This window comes from Bactrocera latifrons, unplaced genomic scaffold, assembly GCF_001853355.1.
Source record: "Bactrocera latifrons isolate USDA-ARS-PBARC rearing strain unplaced genomic scaffold, ASM185335v1 scaffold_83, whole genome shotgun sequence".
Lineage (NCBI taxonomy): Eukaryota > Metazoa > Arthropoda > Insecta > Diptera > Tephritidae > Bactrocera > Bactrocera latifrons.
The window spans coordinates 1,005,119-1,021,987 of NW_017537523.1; the positions used below are offsets into that span (position 1 = coordinate 1,005,119).

Consider the following 16,869-nt stretch of genomic DNA (forward strand, 5'->3'; position numbering starts at 1 on the left):
ATTTTTTTATTAAAAAAAAATGTATGTTTAATAAATAAACATCGATAATTTACGTTTATTAGTCAATAATCGAAAAAATCGATATTTTAGAATTTTCTGTAAAACTATACCTTATTATTACATACAAAAATCGATTATTTGCAATTAACGATAATCGATGAACTAAATATTGAAGAATATTCTATAAAATCTCAAATGCATAATTAAAAAAAAAATCGATAATTTACAATTATTAATTGATAATCGGTAATTCGATATTAACGTATTTTCGAAAAAAATATCAAATATATAATTCACTAATCAAAATCTATAATTTCCATTTAGTAATAGATATGTTCGGTATTTATGTATTTTCAGTTAGTAATCGATAATGGGTATATTTGATATTTATGTATTTTTAAAAATGTGTAACGTCTATAATTAAGTAATAAAAATCAATAATTTCTAATTAGTAATCGGTAATCAATAAATGCGATTTTTAATTATTTTTTGAAATTTTTTAAATTTTTTATTTATTATTAAAAATCGATAATTTCCAATTGGTAATCGATAACCAATAAATTCGATACTTAAAAATTTTCTATAAAATCTAAGATGTATTTTAATTTAAAATTTGCATTTTATTATCGATAAAATAGACAAGTATCGATACTGCTCAATCGATAATCGGTTATCGCCAACGTAATAAACATATCCTAAGTAATAAGTATATTATATCATCGTTCATCGGTTATTATTGTCAGTTATCGATATCAATTAGTCGATAATATTCAATTTAGTAAATTATATAGTATATCGTTTAATACATGTATTATTTTTAGCATTTTTGACTAAACCTCTTTGCATATCTAAACGAACGACATATTTACACTGTAGTAAAAAATTCATTTTTAATTACCTCTGTCAAGGCCACTGCGCATTGCATGATATTCATTAATATTTGTATTTCATTTCATTTCAATATCATTTCTCTTGCTCTGCATACTTTTTTAATATTATTTTAAGGTCATCAGTTGCCGGATAAATTTATTTCACATGTGTCCTTGCGGGTGACCATTTCAAATGCTATGCAACGTCCTAAATATGCATAAAGGTCATATGTGTGTATAAGTATGTGTGCGTGCTGCGGCAAGTCCTTGATATACGGGTCAGCATTTTTTGAATAATTTCCGAACATTTATAAAAGTTGAACATTTTAATTAGTACTTTTAATCTGATAACAGATTTTTACATGACACATAACATGTGGATGAACCGACACGGTCAAGCATTAACGTCGAATATGTAAACATGAAATGTAAGCGCAACTAACGGTGTAACAAAGAGTTTAAAATTGTGGTTAGGGAGCGGCAGAGAAATTTTGATGGCTGGAGGTAGATAAAAGCGATCATTGGAGTTCGTAATACCGCAGCGAAGGCAGTAAATATGGTGTATAAATCAAGCGAATTGTCAAATAAATGCAGTCAAATGAACACACACACTCACATATACATATATGCTATATTATTATATTATATATGCTATATTATTATTATATGTATATATATATATGCTACATACACGCACGCTATCAATGCAGGCCTTTCAATTGCGTGCGCACTGTTAATACGCTCCGGGCAACTTTCGCTCCAACACCGACACCAAGTTAAGCGATTTTGTCTGCGGTTTGCGTTATAGTTTCAGGGAGTTTCTTTATGTGTGTGCATGTATTGTGGCTATATTGTAATAATTTTGTTTCAGTTTTTATACCCTGAATAGGATATATAATATTAAGTTTGCAACACTCAGAAGGAAAGCTCGGACACCCTATAAAATATATATATTTTTGAGATATTGCTCTGAAGTTTGGCATACGTCCTTTTCTCTTTCCGAGGCTGCTCATTGGTCAAAATCATTTATAACGGACTTCTATAACATATAGCTTCCGTACAAATTTAACGTACAAAATCTTGTCTTTATATGGTAAACTTTTTTATTTGCAAATATATCTTAACAAAATTTTGCATGGATAACTTTCCAAACCATTGCTATATTCTCTGCAGAAATTGTTTAGATCGAGTAACTATAGCATATAGCTGCCATACAAACTGAACGTTTAAAATCTTGTCTCTGTAAAGAAAAAATTTTTTTTTCTAGAGATATCTTCTCGAAATTTGGCCTTGATAATTCTTTAAAGCAACGGTAGAACCATCACATACACTGTACGATCAAATTGAAATGCTTATATGGAAAACTTGTTCATTTGTGCAGGGTATAAAAGCTTCAATGCAACCGTAGTTAACTTTGTTATTGTTTTTTTCTGGTTATTTCGTTGCGTTTTTGCCTTTTGGCTTATAAAATTTTAATTTATTGCCACGCGCTGCTTACTCCATGTTAATCCACTGTTTCGCTTTTATTGTTGCTGTTGTTGCCGCACTTTTTAATAGCATTAATGGCCAATAAACGCGTTAAAAATCGCTTTCAATTACATTAAAATCGTTAGAGAATTGATTTATGAATGGGTATATATTTATATATGCATTATATATGTGAAGTCTTTAAATCTGATTGCCGGAAGAATTTTTTTCCAATTTACTTTTAAGTAGAGACAATTTTGCTTGTATATGTGAATGTAGTTCGTATTTTGCCAAGTAAAAGAATTGTATATCTTATATATTTTTTGGTAATTGACCATCGGTTATGCAAGTAGCGACCCAAATTTATATAAATCTTGCTAAAAATGAATTTTTGAAATATTGTGTAGCTCAACAGTCCCATGACTTTATCAAAAGTTCCGAAACGAATGTTCCTTAAGCAAAAAAAAAAAAAAATAAAAAAAAAAAAAAATTGAGTCACGCATAGATCACTTTTGGTCATAATATTGTTTTGCAATAGTCTTCCTATCTTCTAATTTTTTGCCATTTATTATTATAAATTTATTTATTATCAAGCCATACACTACAAATGAGTAGAGAGATTCAGTGAAGTTAAACTTAATCAAATACGTTTAAAAAATATGAAGGTTCTATCATTTTTCTGAAACGAAAGGAATTTCGAAATATTTCCGCTGATGATTCGCTCTATGTTGTTGTTGTTATTGTAGCGACAGAATTCTGCCGAGTTGACAGTCCTTGGCCGGATCGTAGCAGCTAAACTGTTTTGTTCTCAGAGTACTATTAATAAGAGAATTAGTGCTGAAAAGAAATTTGGTGCCCATGAGTACGTAATATAAAGGTCTTGATTATATTGTGCGCTTGTTTTTTTTTGATTTCGACCCAAAATGTTGAAATCTTCTTTTATTATTGTATTAAAATGGTTCCCAAATGTAAAAAAAATTATAATTTATTTAAAATGATTCCAACAATTTACACTTGATGCCACAAAAAATACTTTTTTTCCGATTGCCATGCATTGTAGTGTCGCCACAAGCTAATTTTGCTTCCTCCACATTCATCCTAAGATCTTTAGCAGTTCGCCATTTAAGCAGCACTAGACTTCTTCACGTAAACTTTGATAAACAAAAATGAATATGTCTAAAAATAACTGCTTGAATTTCATACCCGCTTCATTTAAACCGTGACTAAATCAGTTTTCTTCTTAATTTTTCTTTCTTCCTATGTATTTTATACTGGATTTTTTGATTTTTTGCAATAAAGTTGTTATCTTCAAAGTAGGTAGACCTACAACTTTGCAAAGATAAACTTGAACGCAAAGTTTTCCGCGCTACAAAAAATGTCCGAACATTTTTTTCCATAAAGACATTACTTTAGCAGTTATACGACTTTAAAGTTAGGGTTTAAATGAACCGCATTCAGTACACCATGTCGTATGAGCAACACTGAAAGTATATGGTAAATCCACTGTATCATCAGACACTTGATGTACAACTTTTAAAGGAATGCTTTACTGAAAAAATGGTTACAATTTTTTTTTGGAAAGTGAAAAATTTCTTTTTGGAAAGTGAAAAATTTCGAAATTGAATTTGTGGGAAGAAACCATTGGAGGAGAGGTTCAGTGAGCCTATTCACGGATGGCTCAAAGCTTAGTGGGAAGGTTGGGGATGGGGTCTACTGTCAGGAGCTTTCTATCAACTCCACTTTCAGACTTCGTGACTATTGCAGTATCTTCCAGGTCGATATTGCAGTCATTAAGGTAAAAGTAGATTTACTACTCCCGTAGTGCAGCCTACTTCAGAGAAATGACCATCCACACAGATAGCAGAGCGGCGATACTAGCCGTACAGTGCATATAGGGCTGGTCAAAGTGTGCTTAACCTGCAATCAATAGCATTCAGTGTCTTTGTGATAAGACAGGTTAGGGTGTTAGGCCACAGCGGAAACGCAGGAAACGCAGAAAACTGTAAAGCTGATGAGCTGGCAAGAAAAGGCACACTAGAATCGCTATCGATGGAATGGGAGAAGAGCAGTGCTCCCGTATCCTACTGCGTTCTACAACGAAATTAAATCCAAATTAAATTTTCTCTTCATTCTATTGAAATGACTTAAAAAAGTGCACATAATTGAGTCCAACATACGCCAACCCCTCAACATTTAACGCCCACTTGTTGTAGAGGCAAAAGGTGCTGCTTGTTACTACTGTTGAACCGCCTTTCCGGTTAAGCTTGTCACGCGTCTCAGGGGTACGAGCACTGGCCATACAATAAATTTGTAGCAACAGTTGAAGCAGAACACATACACCCACCACCACAGGCATTGCCATGGCCAGACATACATACAAACGGCGCCTGTATATCATATATCCATAAAATAACTTTTATCCAGAATCGCTGTTGCATGACTCAGTTGTATATGGTTTATTTATAAACAACATTTTTGTTTTTGTTGTTATCCTTGCTATTGTGCTACTTGCTGTTGTTGTTGTTGTTGTTTGCTTTTTGATTTTATTGTCGTTTTCACTCGTTATTTTCGCATGAAAGCGCCTCAAGTGAAGTATGGCAATGCAGGCGACTACCAGCGGCCCGGCCATAAAGCGAAACGAGTTCGAAAGAAGCGTACGTGGCGTGGCGAGCCAGCGAGCGAACGAACGAACCGCAACTAATGCCCGGCGACATGTGCAATTCCGATTAATACTCGTTGATAAACAAGTTATTTTAATTAATCGCTAGGTGTTGCTGAGACTGAAACAATGCCGCAACGCAACTCGCACACAAACACATAAGCTACACGCACACACTGTATTACTATATATACGTGCATACACTGGGGCATAAAGTAATGCCAACAAACGAATTATTGCGTGTGTTTGTGTGCGAAAGTTATAATATTGCGATTTAGTCAACGTAAATTCCCCAGCGCTTAATATGTATGTTGTGTGTGTCTGTGTTGTCACTACATTACATTCATGTTCAATACTCGTACATTTTTGTTTAGCATGTTTGGTATGCTTTTGCGTGCTGGAATGGTTGTTTAGCTGCTTCAAAGCTTAAATTTATGAACATTTCGGCTCAAATTCCATTTGATTTTATAACCAAATCACTACTGTTGACAACAAACAGGAGAAACGTTAACGCATTGAAGCTATAACAACCTTTACTTGTATTTTTTATAGCATAAAAGGAGGTAATAAGATGTTTTTCTTGACTTCGATCAGCTCGAGAGTCGAACAAGAACGCGTTTCATACCAAAAATATCCACCAAAATCATTTATGTGGACTCGCGAGATATGTCGAGCTATCTTACTATCTTTCTAACACTAGCCAGACGATTTCAAGTACCATATCTCTCACTTTGTTAATATTTTCATTTATGTATATGTTTTAGAAGGTCGAAGATCGCCTTGAACGAGGCATTCAACGATTTCATGAACCAAATGTTGTGAGAATATCTTGCCAATCGATCGACCAGTTTATGTGGCTGCTCTACAGCTGTCTTATATCGGCGGTTCCGATAAACGCACATATTGTTGGGGACAGAAGAACGTGTGCAAAATTTCAGATCGATATCTACAAAACCGATGGAATACCATAATTTGTCAAAAAAGTGTTGCGGCATTTTCGCCAGTGGGCGCTGAGATCGCGTAGTTCTAGTTTTATTCGTCGCATCGGTTCATGCTATACCTTTTTGGAAAGCTCATTTCACGTTGATTGTCGTTTCTTTTAAGTCGTTCGTTAGTTATAGCGTCGCAAACATGGGGCTAAATAAAGAGAAAATACGGCATATTTTACAGTACTAGTACGATAAAGGCAAAAATGCATCTCAAGCCGGCAATAAAATTTGTGCAGTTTATGGACCCGATACAATTTCCATTTCTACCACACAACGATGGTTTCAACATTTTCGTTCTGCTGTAGAAGTGGTCGAAGATGCGCTACGCTCCGGAAGGCCTGTCGTCGAAAATTGCGATAAAATCGCTGAATTGGTCGAAAGAGGCCGGCATAGCAGCAGCCGTAGCATCGGTCAAGAGCTGGGCATGAGTTTTATTTTTTTTATGAACAATTGAAAATTCAATAAAAATACCGCAATACTTTTTTGACAACCTATTATTTAAAAATACGGTTGATAAGGTCAAGTTTTTTTTCGAACTTTTTAATCCTCCAGTCCCCAGTTTAGAGAGACGAATTACAGTAACGCAATGCTACTTATAATTCCCGTCCTGCTATATGGGGCAGAGGCTTGGACGATGTCAACAACAGATGAGTCGACGTTGCGGGTTTTCGAGAGAAAAGTGCTGCGAAAGATTTATGGTCCTTTGCCTGTTGCGATGAGCTGTACGAGATACATGATGACATTGACATAGTTCAGCGAATTAAAAGGCTACGGCTACGCTGGCTAGGTCATGTTGTCCGGATGGATGAAAACACTCTAGCTCTGATAGTATTCGACGCTGTAGCCGCCGGGGGAAGCAGAGGTAGAGGAAGACCTCCACTCCGTTGGAAGGACCAGGTGGAGAAGAACCTGGCTACGCTTGGAATATCGCCAATCAAGAAGAGAATGCTGCTTATTTATCCATGAAGGAAAGTGTTCCGTAGAAAGCCTGCCGCAATTAAGAGGGCGCTGTGGAAAAACCAACTAGAGCAAATTCTGTAGTGTGTATCCTTGCAGACCCTCCAAACCTGGCTACCGCTTCTTAATGCGGCGAGGCCGACCATTTGTCATGCTGCTCAGATTTCTGAACAGTCTGCCTGACACTGTTGTGACATTGTCTGTAGGTTCCGCACCCACCACTAATCAGACAGAGGTTCCTTTGCTGGCCCTGGTGATTTAGCAACGCATCCCAGCTCTACTAACGTATAACTGTCTTACCATCATTAGCTGGTACTTTCGCCTTCAAAAAGAACGTTTTTTTTTGCTGCTTTTCATGGAGGATGATTCCATTGGTCTGGGTCCCAACACAGGGCCGCTATCTCCGCGACGGTAGTCGCCTTTAACAGTTCCTTAACCTTTGTTAAGAGGTCTAGGCGAGAGTTGAAGGGGCATTACGTTTAGAGCTGACCACCGCAAAGAGGGAGTGCTCTAAACTTTCATCCATCACGTCAACTTAATAATGACGGGATGGGAACGTACGCCAGTCAACTATTTTTGCAGGGTGTCACTTTCACATATTTAGGTGACGGAATACCTTGACCACTAGTTTAGGGATTAAGCAAATTCAAAACTAGCAGTCCTGAAATTATAGCTCGAATCGAAGTCGATGTCATGTCAATGTATCGCTTGGAGTTTTCACAAGACGTGAAGGCTGCAAGTCATTTAGCGGCCGCGACACTTTTCACGAGTCTACTTGCCAGCTTTGGCTAGTTCATCTGCTAGTGATCTGTATGTGCTATGCTGCATCGGCGTCTGACTTGTAAGTCATGATTTTCAGTTTCGCAAATTCATTTTTTATTTATCCGCTACATTTCGTCAGTGGCTCTATGTATTCCTTTGGTAGTAGCAGCAAAATTTGCATCTTGGACTTTTTAATATCCATGCTATGTTCTGCGGAGTTCTTAGAGGCCTCAATGAGTATCCACCCCACCCCTCGACTTTGATTTGGGATGTGTCTCCAGCGGACCACTACCAGCCTAGCTAAGGCATATCTCCTCAAACTTGCTTCTTCAGTTGACTCCTGTCTCCTCGCTGCCACTTTTGCCTCCTTTGTAAGCGTTCCATTAGTTTGGCGGTTACAACTGTACCCTTTTCAGCCGCTTAGTACGACGCTACAACGCATACCTTGTCTTCGCTGGTGTACTCGTATTGACCTTAAAAATAGGTAGTTTCCTGGCAGATGCTTTTTTGGCAGCAACATCTTTGGTATCTCCATCGCTTTCCTGCTTAACAGCTTCTGTTGGCTACAACGTTTGATTTCGGCTGCCGCTAGTGCCCTTATTGAAGCTGGGCCTAGCTTCGCCTCCCTTTCTAGTGCCAGCCTTTGCACCTTGTCCAATCTTCACTTCTGCCTTTGTTACAAATGTTTTTACTTCCTCGGGAAAACTAGTTCCCTCCGTTGTTTTTTTGTTTTTTTTTTTTACAAGAGCCTCGGACTGACCCAGTTTCATTATTTTTGTTGCTCTAGTTCATAGTTTGGACCCACGAGTTTAGTGTAAAGTATGTCCGCTTCCGCATAGCCCTTTCTCTGGGCTATTTAAGGCCCCCCAACTAAGTTGATCTGCGGCTAGCTTAGCATGTCACCATGTCCACTTCGTTCAGGAATTTAACCATAGTATTACTCCCAACAAAAATGTGCCCTATTGAGGAGCAACGAACATCCAGATAAAAAGTCAGACCTTAGTTTGATACTACCCAACTGCAACAAGTGCATACTGTTGACAGCCGGTCACTGCCTTGATCGTAATACTGTGGTATCTATCATTAGCCGCCATCGTCGGGGAGTACTCAGCGGGCGATTTTTACTAACCACCGTTATGTTATTAGGAATTTTAACCTCAGTTGAGAAATTAATTATGAAAATTAGCAGAGTTTAACTAAAGCTTTATAAAATTAAATTAGTTGTGTGGAAATCTCTTCGGAAAAATGTGTGAAATTGAAATAGAAGAGTAATCAATGTACTGCTGCAATTTACACAATACAAAAAATTAATTAATACCGCATATTTTATCGCAATTTCATGACAGTGCTCGAAACATTTTCCACTAACGCAATTATAGCCCAATTTGCCGAATCTCCAAGGACCTTCATTAAGTATTTATACAAATTTTGTGCATAAATCGCAATTTCTCATTTAAAAATGTCCCACAACGATGGCGATTAGTGTGTGCTTAGTGTACTTTTGCTGTTAGTCCAATAAATATCACGAGAGTCATACATTATGTGGCATGCAACAAGCACCATTATTGTTGGAGCAGAAGGGGAATACAAATAAGATTACTGCACAAAAGTCGGATGGAATCGGAAATTGTATAAACAGCGACCAAGTTATGAGTAATGAACTGACGAGCAGCGGATGGCAAGCGGACAGCCGACAGCGGATAAGTTAAAAGCGGTTTTACGTGCCGCACACACGTCAAAAGCGGTTGGGGAGTGCAAAAGTTAAGTATTGTCACAGTGGTTAAGTGTGGCGTGGGTACAGCGAGGCGGAACAGTCGTCGGACGGAGCAGGCGCGGGGCGGCTTAAAAGCTTAATGAATGCGATGGCGTTGCATGCAACCAAAAACTATGTTTGCTGTTCGTTGCAAGCGTTAGGAGCCAGTTTACAATGTTTTGATTCATTAGGCGCAACTATTTTGAGATAGCGCTGTGAAAAGGGGAAATGCTTGGGGTCGCGCTGCGATTGTCAATCTAAATGTTGTGTATTTGCGTGCAACTAAATGGTTTATAACTGCAGAAACAATGCAGCAAAGCAACAACAAGCGCTGCGCGTTGATGACAATCAGACAATGCGCGTGAAGAAACTGACACTTTCCGACATGGGTCACCACACAACGAGCGTGTGGCCTAAAGTCACCGCGTACGGTCAGTGTCGTCAGTGGACTCATTCAGCGCGGTCAGTCAAGCGGAAGTTGAAACGCGGTAACAGTGCGCTTTAGTGCAACGCGTCACGCACAATAATTTCCGTTTGCAATAAAAATAATTTCACTTTCCCCGCGTCGAGAAAAAGCAAAGCGAACGCAATGCAGGGGAAACGCAGCGCGCAACGCGTGCAGAACGCCCGTCTACCCAACACGCTATTGCTAGCGGTATTTTTGCTGCCGCGCTTCAGCGCGTGCACTGCTATAGCCGTAGATACGGCGGACGGTGGCAGCAATAAGCTACAATTCGAGCAACCAGCTCAGCCGCTGCAGGATCACACGCAGACGCATTTTTTGCCAAATCGCACGGGAATTGTGCAACTCTTCGAATGGAAGTTCGCCGATATAGCGACGGAGTGTGTACAGTTTTTGGGGCCGCAGGGTTACGCGGGTGTACAGGTGCGGCGCGTTTTAGATTTATTATCACTTTTGAATTCTATGTACCGTATTCTACTAATAAAACGCGCGCACTTATAGGTCTCGCCCGTCGCGGAGCATTTGGTGGTGCGCTCGGAGTCCATGCAGCAACCGTGGTGGGAACGCTATCAACCGCTCTCATTTCAAATAGTGTCGCGCTCTGGCGGTGAGGCCAAGTTTGAGCAAATGTCACAAGCTTGTAATGCCGCCGGTGTGCGCGTCTATGTCGATGTGGTGCTCAATCATATGGCAGGCGCTTATAATCAGGCGACAGCTAGCGGTCAGCAGTTGCTTGAGGGTTACGCCGGTTCGACTGCCAATGCCAGCTCATATGAGTTTACTGCGTTGCCGTTCACTAGCCGTCACTTTCATAAACCATGTACGTTGACAAATTACATGGATGCTCATGTGGTGCGGAATTGCGAGCTGCATGGTTGGCCCGATTTGAATCATTATCGTCTGGATGTGCGCGCTAATTTGACGGAGTTTCTGAATCGATTGGTGGACTTAGGTGTAGCCGGGTTTCGTGTGGATTCGGCGAAATATATTTGGCCGATTGATATTAAGGTAAGTGTGGGGTGAAAAGAGATAGTAAATTTTAAAGAAAAAATATTAGTTTGTATGTATGTCAAATTTCCGGTCGTTATCTCAAAAACTGGGAGACTAGTGGGCTCCTGTTGATAGAAAGCATTCATGTTATCAAAGAAGGTGCGCTTTGAGGCTCAGGAATGTTGGCTGGATAGAGAGATCCGAAGAATGACGAGCCAAAATTCTCTCTCTCTTTAACTGCATTCCTGCAAACTTGGATCGCTGCATCCTAGAGGCTTCTCTGCTCACATACCGACTACAGATATATGGACGGAGAAACCCAATTAAGTCTATTTAATTACGGAAGGCGCCAGGTATCAGTAAGATCCGTTAGAATCCGGGCTCCAACAAGGTCGATCATTGGCAGTGATAGAATGACAACTTAGTTTAGTCCATTCTGTACCTTAACCGTAATAAGACTCCTCATAAGAATGCTGTGATATTGATAACATTAAGTTAATTCATTAACTCACTCTACTCACAACTACTTATAATCTGTAGATTTCATTATGTCAAATTCACTGACAGTCACAGTCAAACTGCTGAGAAGGTTGTCGTTTAATTTTTATTGTAGCTTTTTGAGCTAAAAGAGGTTATAGAGTGGAAAAAACCAAATAAGCCAGAGGAATCAAAATATTGTGGATTTTTTACTATTACCAATTTTACGCCATTAAATTTGACCTAAGAAAGGCTTTCACTCAATTAAAACTATTTTGTCAAAATGCCATTTTCAGCTCCTCTTCCAGGGCGTCAAAAATCTGAATAGCGAGGCTTTTGATTTTCCCGAAAACGCCCGACCATTTGTTTACCAAGATGTCGTAGACTTAGGAGTCGACTCCGTATCAAAGTAAGTGTATAAAGTAAATTCTAAAAGAAGCTGCGCTGCGTAGTCAGACACCAAATTGATAAAATTTAAAACTGTGACTTATTTTTCTGCCAGAACGGAGTACTCCAGCTATGGCATGGTCACTGACTATTTGTATGCCGCCGTTTTGGCTAACATTATTAATGGCAGGGCGCCGTTAAGCACACTAATAAATTGGGGCCCTGCAATGGGGTTCCTGCCACATCAGCAGGCGCTCGTCTTCGTTGACAGTCATGATGGACAGCGAGACCGTAACCTTTTGGGCGCTAATCAGCTGATCTCCTACAAACAACCAAGGAAATACATCATAGCAACCGCATTCATGTTGGCACATCCATATGGTCGGGTTAAACGGATTATGAGCTCGTATTACTTTGCTGCGCAGCACCCTGAGCAAGGACCGCCATTCGAGGAAGGTAAGGAGCAAGAGGCGGATGCTGAAGCAGATGCCAGTGTGGCAGCAGAAGGTGGTGACGCAGCGGAAGGTGGTGAGGCAGCAGAAGGTAGTGAGGCAGCAGAGGGTAGCGAGAATGCAGAGGGTAATGAGGCTGCGGAAGAAAATGTAGAACCAGCGGAAGGTGACGAACAGGCAGTTGAGGTAGATGAGAATGCGAAAGAGGGGGAAAACGAGACAGCCGAAGTGGAAAGCGAAGCAGCAGAAGTGGAAAACGATGCGGAAGAAGTGGACAATGTGGTAGCAGAGGGTGGTGACGATGCTACAAGTATTGCAGCGACCTCATCACACATACGCTCACCGACTTTTGATGCTTCAAGTGGACGTTGTGAGTATGCCTCTGGTTGGGTGTGTGAACATCGTTGGCCGCCCATCGCACAAATGATACAGTTGGTGAATACGCTTAGCGAAGTGGAGGATGGCGTCATGAATTTTCAAACGGGCGGTCCGAATCACATAGCCTTCTGTCGTGGCAACAAAGCATTCTTTGTTTTTAATAGCGATCTTCAGTTGGCTTATGATGCCGATGTTGAGACTTGTCTACCGAGTGGTACGTATTGTGATGTGATTAGTGGTGGACGTGCGGAGAATGGTGCATCTAGAATGGATTGTACAGGCAAGCGTGTTACAGTCGGAGCGGAGGGTAGAGCGCATATTATGGTGCCAGCTGTGTTGGGCATTGATGAAGAGGGCGCTGCGGTCGGAAGTGATTATGATGAAACGGATGTGGAAGCGAATGATGCCTACGTAATCGCAGCTGGTACGGAAGGCGAATTTGGTGTGATGGCCATATGTGTAGGATCGAGATTAGATAACGAAGCGCAGACAGACGGCGGTAAAACATCGCTGGGTGGAGATGAAGACGAAACTGTAACAGAAATAGTAACAGAAGATGATGAAGAGGACTCGGTTGACGCAGAGAGTGTGACGGAAACAGTGGATGTGACTAAAGAGGTTGTATCTGCTGAAGAACAGGAGGATGCGGTGGTAGAGAGGAAGAACGCTAAGCTTGAGGAAGTCGCAACCAATGCTAGCGTTGAAAATGAGAATGCAGAAGCGGAGACACCAGCTGTAGATACCGCTGCAGCCGATCAAGTAGCTGAGGAACAAGTTAGCGAAGAGGGGAAAGATGAGCAGCCAGCAGTTGACGAAGAAGAGCCAGCTGTAGACGGAGACCAAGAGAAGATGGACGAAACTGAGGGACAAGTTAGCGAAGACGGAGAAGATGAGCAGCCGCGAGTTGACGACGAAGAGCCAGCTCTAGACGAAGACCAAGAGAAGATGGACGAAGCAGCGACAGAGCCAACTGGGGAAATAGAAGTAGCAGTTGAGGATGAGACCGCAGCAACAGAGGCGATTAACAGTGAGAATGTTGTATGTAGCACAGATAACGAGTTAGTCGTAGATTCTTCTTTCAGTGAAGACGCAAGTAATGATGATACAGTCACAGCTGCTGATACAGCTGCAACAGAAGCGAATGGAGACCAATTTGCTCGTAATGTAACTGGAATGCGAGTTGGCTTAGTAAATATAGAGAAAGTCGTTAAGGAGCTCGAAAACAATGCGGGCGACGATAATGGATCAGGAATAGCGACAGCAGTTAAGGACATGGCCAATAGCGTTGCAGAGAAAACAAAGGAGGTAAGTGTAAGATTAAAATATTTTTTATTGGATATGTTTTGCTGTATATAGAACCGGTGAACGTAGCCGCAAAGTGTATGGACGTGAAAGCTGCACTCAGGTTCAGAGAATCAGGCTAATTAGAAACTGCGAGCCTTGACACTTAGGAATCCTTGCATACTTTGATCTAATTCTAAGTTTTTGAAATACCAGGTCGTCGAACCTAACCGTGGCTGTCACTTCTGGGCTCACATACATTCGAAGGAGGCATGGGCGGAACTTGCCGTTAGCTCTAGTTTCAATCTTCATGATCACTGCAGTATCTTTCTTTCAACCGGAGGATATTACCATAAAGCCTTGACATTCGTTTCTCCCCTCACATACCTTCGAGGAAGGCATGGGCGGGAAGGGTCCGCTGCACGGGTAGGGTTTTTACGGGTGCATCAAATCTTGCAAGACAGGTTGATGAGTACGCCATTGGGAACTTTACATTAGCTCCAGTATTAAGATCCCTGACAACTGAAGTCTATTCAAAGCGGAGGTGACTACCATAAAGGTTGTGGATGTGGTGCCCCGGAACACAGCTTCCTTTAAAGGCTAACTATCTCCGATAGTATGACAGTGATATTAATCTTAAGCTCGCTGACTGTGCGCTCGAGCTAAGTGAAAGATTGTCTGGACTCCTTATGTCTATCATCGAGTTATTTTTCTTTTTATTTTATGAGTAGAGTGGCACCCTGTCCTCAACAGTATTGCAGGAAACTGTAAGGTTGATGAGCTTGCTATGACAGGTTCTTCAGTCTCAATAACTGCAGAAGAGGAACGGGTAGGAACTCTATTGCCTTTTTAATGGGTCATTACTGGACTGTTGGGCCTGAGACCAAATAAGCAAGCGCTCATCGTCTGCCAACCGCTGTGCAGTTGCAAAATAATTCTATCCCAGGGTAAATCATAAGTGAACTCTTCGCTCTCAGCAATGTTCACATTGAAAGGTTGAAGGAGTTCTCACTGAACACTGTTCAATCGGTATTCATGCGGTGAGACTAAAAATCTTACCGGATGCATGCTGGATCAGCTAGTTGGAAGAAGATGGGATAAATTCGTCTCAACACTTCCTCCTTGAATGTCCCGCTTCTGCCAGATCAAGGCTCAACCCAGTCTGAATAGTTCGATAATAAGAGGGGTTTTAGAGGTGCTCTGTCCCGCGATTTTCTTATGCGAAGGTAAAGTTGGACTGAACAAAAAAAATGCGGCTTTGCAGTCCAATATGTTATCAAAGGCCATTAAAATAGAGTTTCCAGCTCTGAAAGTGTTCTGTGCTGTGACAAGAGAAGAACATAAGAAATGATTTTGATCTTTCAGTTTCAAAAATGAGCAGCTTCTTGGAGAAAAAAGGATCTATCCAAGAATTCAGCTCGACATATCGGAAACTGAGTGACTGGTTCGCGTATATACAGACAGACAGATGGATAGTCAGACGGATGGATAGACTGATGTTCGGACAGACTGACGTATATGGCCAAATACTTAGCTCATCGTGTTGATCATATATATAAATATAGAGCCTCAGACGTATCCTTCTGTATGAGAGGCTCCTTGTCAAACTTAATATACAGTGTCCTGTGGAGGGTACAAAAGTTTAAACAAATACTAAAAATTATTATTATTATTTTTTATTATTTTTGGTTTTATTTTCTCATCCTCACAGGTCATTGCCAAGGCCGGCTTCACCAACAATAGGGGCACACGCAGCGCACAAAGGTACGAACTGCCCTCGGCGAATTCTTCACTAACAATCAATCCACGTTAGTCATCAATACAATAACAACAACTAATTTATTTACTCTCACTTTCAGCGAACAATTTTGCAGTTTACTGATACTAATCAGCAACATTTTAATAAATTTGTAGAGCACTCAGAGCAAGCGATATGGGAAAAGTGAATTTTCACTTTATTTCATTTATTTAATTTTCTTTTATTATACATATGTATGTGAGTATTTGCCATTTCTACAAGCCATTTGCACAAAATAAATGTAAAAGAAACTAGAAAATTGCAATTGTCAATTGTCGGTTGGTTGTTGTTGTTGGCGCATAATGATCGTTTCCTCAGATAATGTCCACTAAGCAGTTAAAGTAGAAGAAAAAATGAGCAAAGAGCCGGCCAAAAAGGTAGGCAATTCTAAGTGCAGCAACAAAAAACCTTTAGCCTTACCTTTAGTGCCCGGCAAACCCCGCCGCACAAAGCCACTTATCGCATGTTGACCATCAGCGCGCACAATGGCAATCCGCAGCCTCAGCGCCGCGCCGCAATTTAACGTTTACTCCCGCAAGCGAGCGCCAAATCGCGATTGTGGTAATGCTCACTAAGTTGCTATAAATTGAAAACGGAAATAAAATGTAAAGCATTCAAGCAGAAAGGGGCACACCAGCATTGAGTCAACTGCAAATCGAAACGGTGCAATTCAATTTCATTGCATTCCTGGGCACAGCCACTCCATACACACCCAGGCGAGGCGCACTAACTGGCTCATGAATTGAAGAGTTATTTAGTGGCAGGTTCACATTTTGTTGTTGTTGTTGTTGTTGTTGTTTTTATGTAGTGCCATTTGAATTAAAGTAGTTACAAGGCTGTGCACTACACCTCTGTGTGCCTATAGCCTTACTGCCTACCGCTGCTAGCTCTCTCACTCCCTCCTGTGCTCTCTCTCTCCTCGCTAAGTACTCATTTTGTTATCGTTGAGTTCAATTATACCCGTTTTCTGCAACATTACCTTCGACGCTTAGCCACTACTAGCAACTAACAAGCACAATCTAGAACCTACAATCAACAACTACAACAAAAACCACAACAACTACAACACCAACTGTTAAAAATTGTTGTACCTACAAGTGCTAGTGTGTTGTCAACAATCGCAATCTCGCTGCAGAAGTGTCCAAGTGGCTGCCCTTCCTGCATTAGTTTGTATAAATATGTGAGTG

The 16,869-nt window shown here is 40.5% G+C and overlaps 1 protein-coding gene across 1 annotated transcript; it reads left to right on the top strand.

Annotated features, from left to right (window-relative positions):
• The first annotated feature begins 10,045 nt into the window (after positions 1-10,045).
• LOC108977033 lies at positions 10,046-15,819 on the top strand. The gene is made up of 8 exons (XM_018946526.1): positions 10,046-10,342; positions 10,421-10,927; positions 11,683-11,795; positions 11,889-12,411; positions 12,517-13,630; positions 13,673-13,908; positions 15,596-15,648; positions 15,744-15,819. Exons 1-8 carry the CDS (start codon positions 10,046-10,048, stop codon positions 15,796-15,798), a joined length of 2,898 nt encoding a protein of 965 aa, XP_018802071.1. The 3' UTR covers positions 15,799-15,819.
• Positions 15,820-16,869: the final 1,050 nt, after the last annotated feature.

What these genes read in the sequence shown, in the direction of transcription:
- LOC108977033 (XM_018946526.1), top strand. Translation starts at nt 10,046, where the DNA reads ATGCAGGGGAAACGCAGCGCGCAACGCGTGCAGAACGCCCGTCTACCC. An exon ending in AGGGTTACGCGGGTGTACAG is followed by an intron (nt 10,343 to 10,420) that starts GTGCGGCGCGTT and finishes GCGCACTTATAG; the next exon opens with GTCTCGCCCGTCGCGGAGCA. An exon ending in TTTGGCCGATTGATATTAAG is followed by an intron (nt 10,928 to 11,682) that starts GTAAGTGTGGGG and finishes TGCCATTTTCAG; the next exon opens with CTCCTCTTCCAGGGCGTCAA.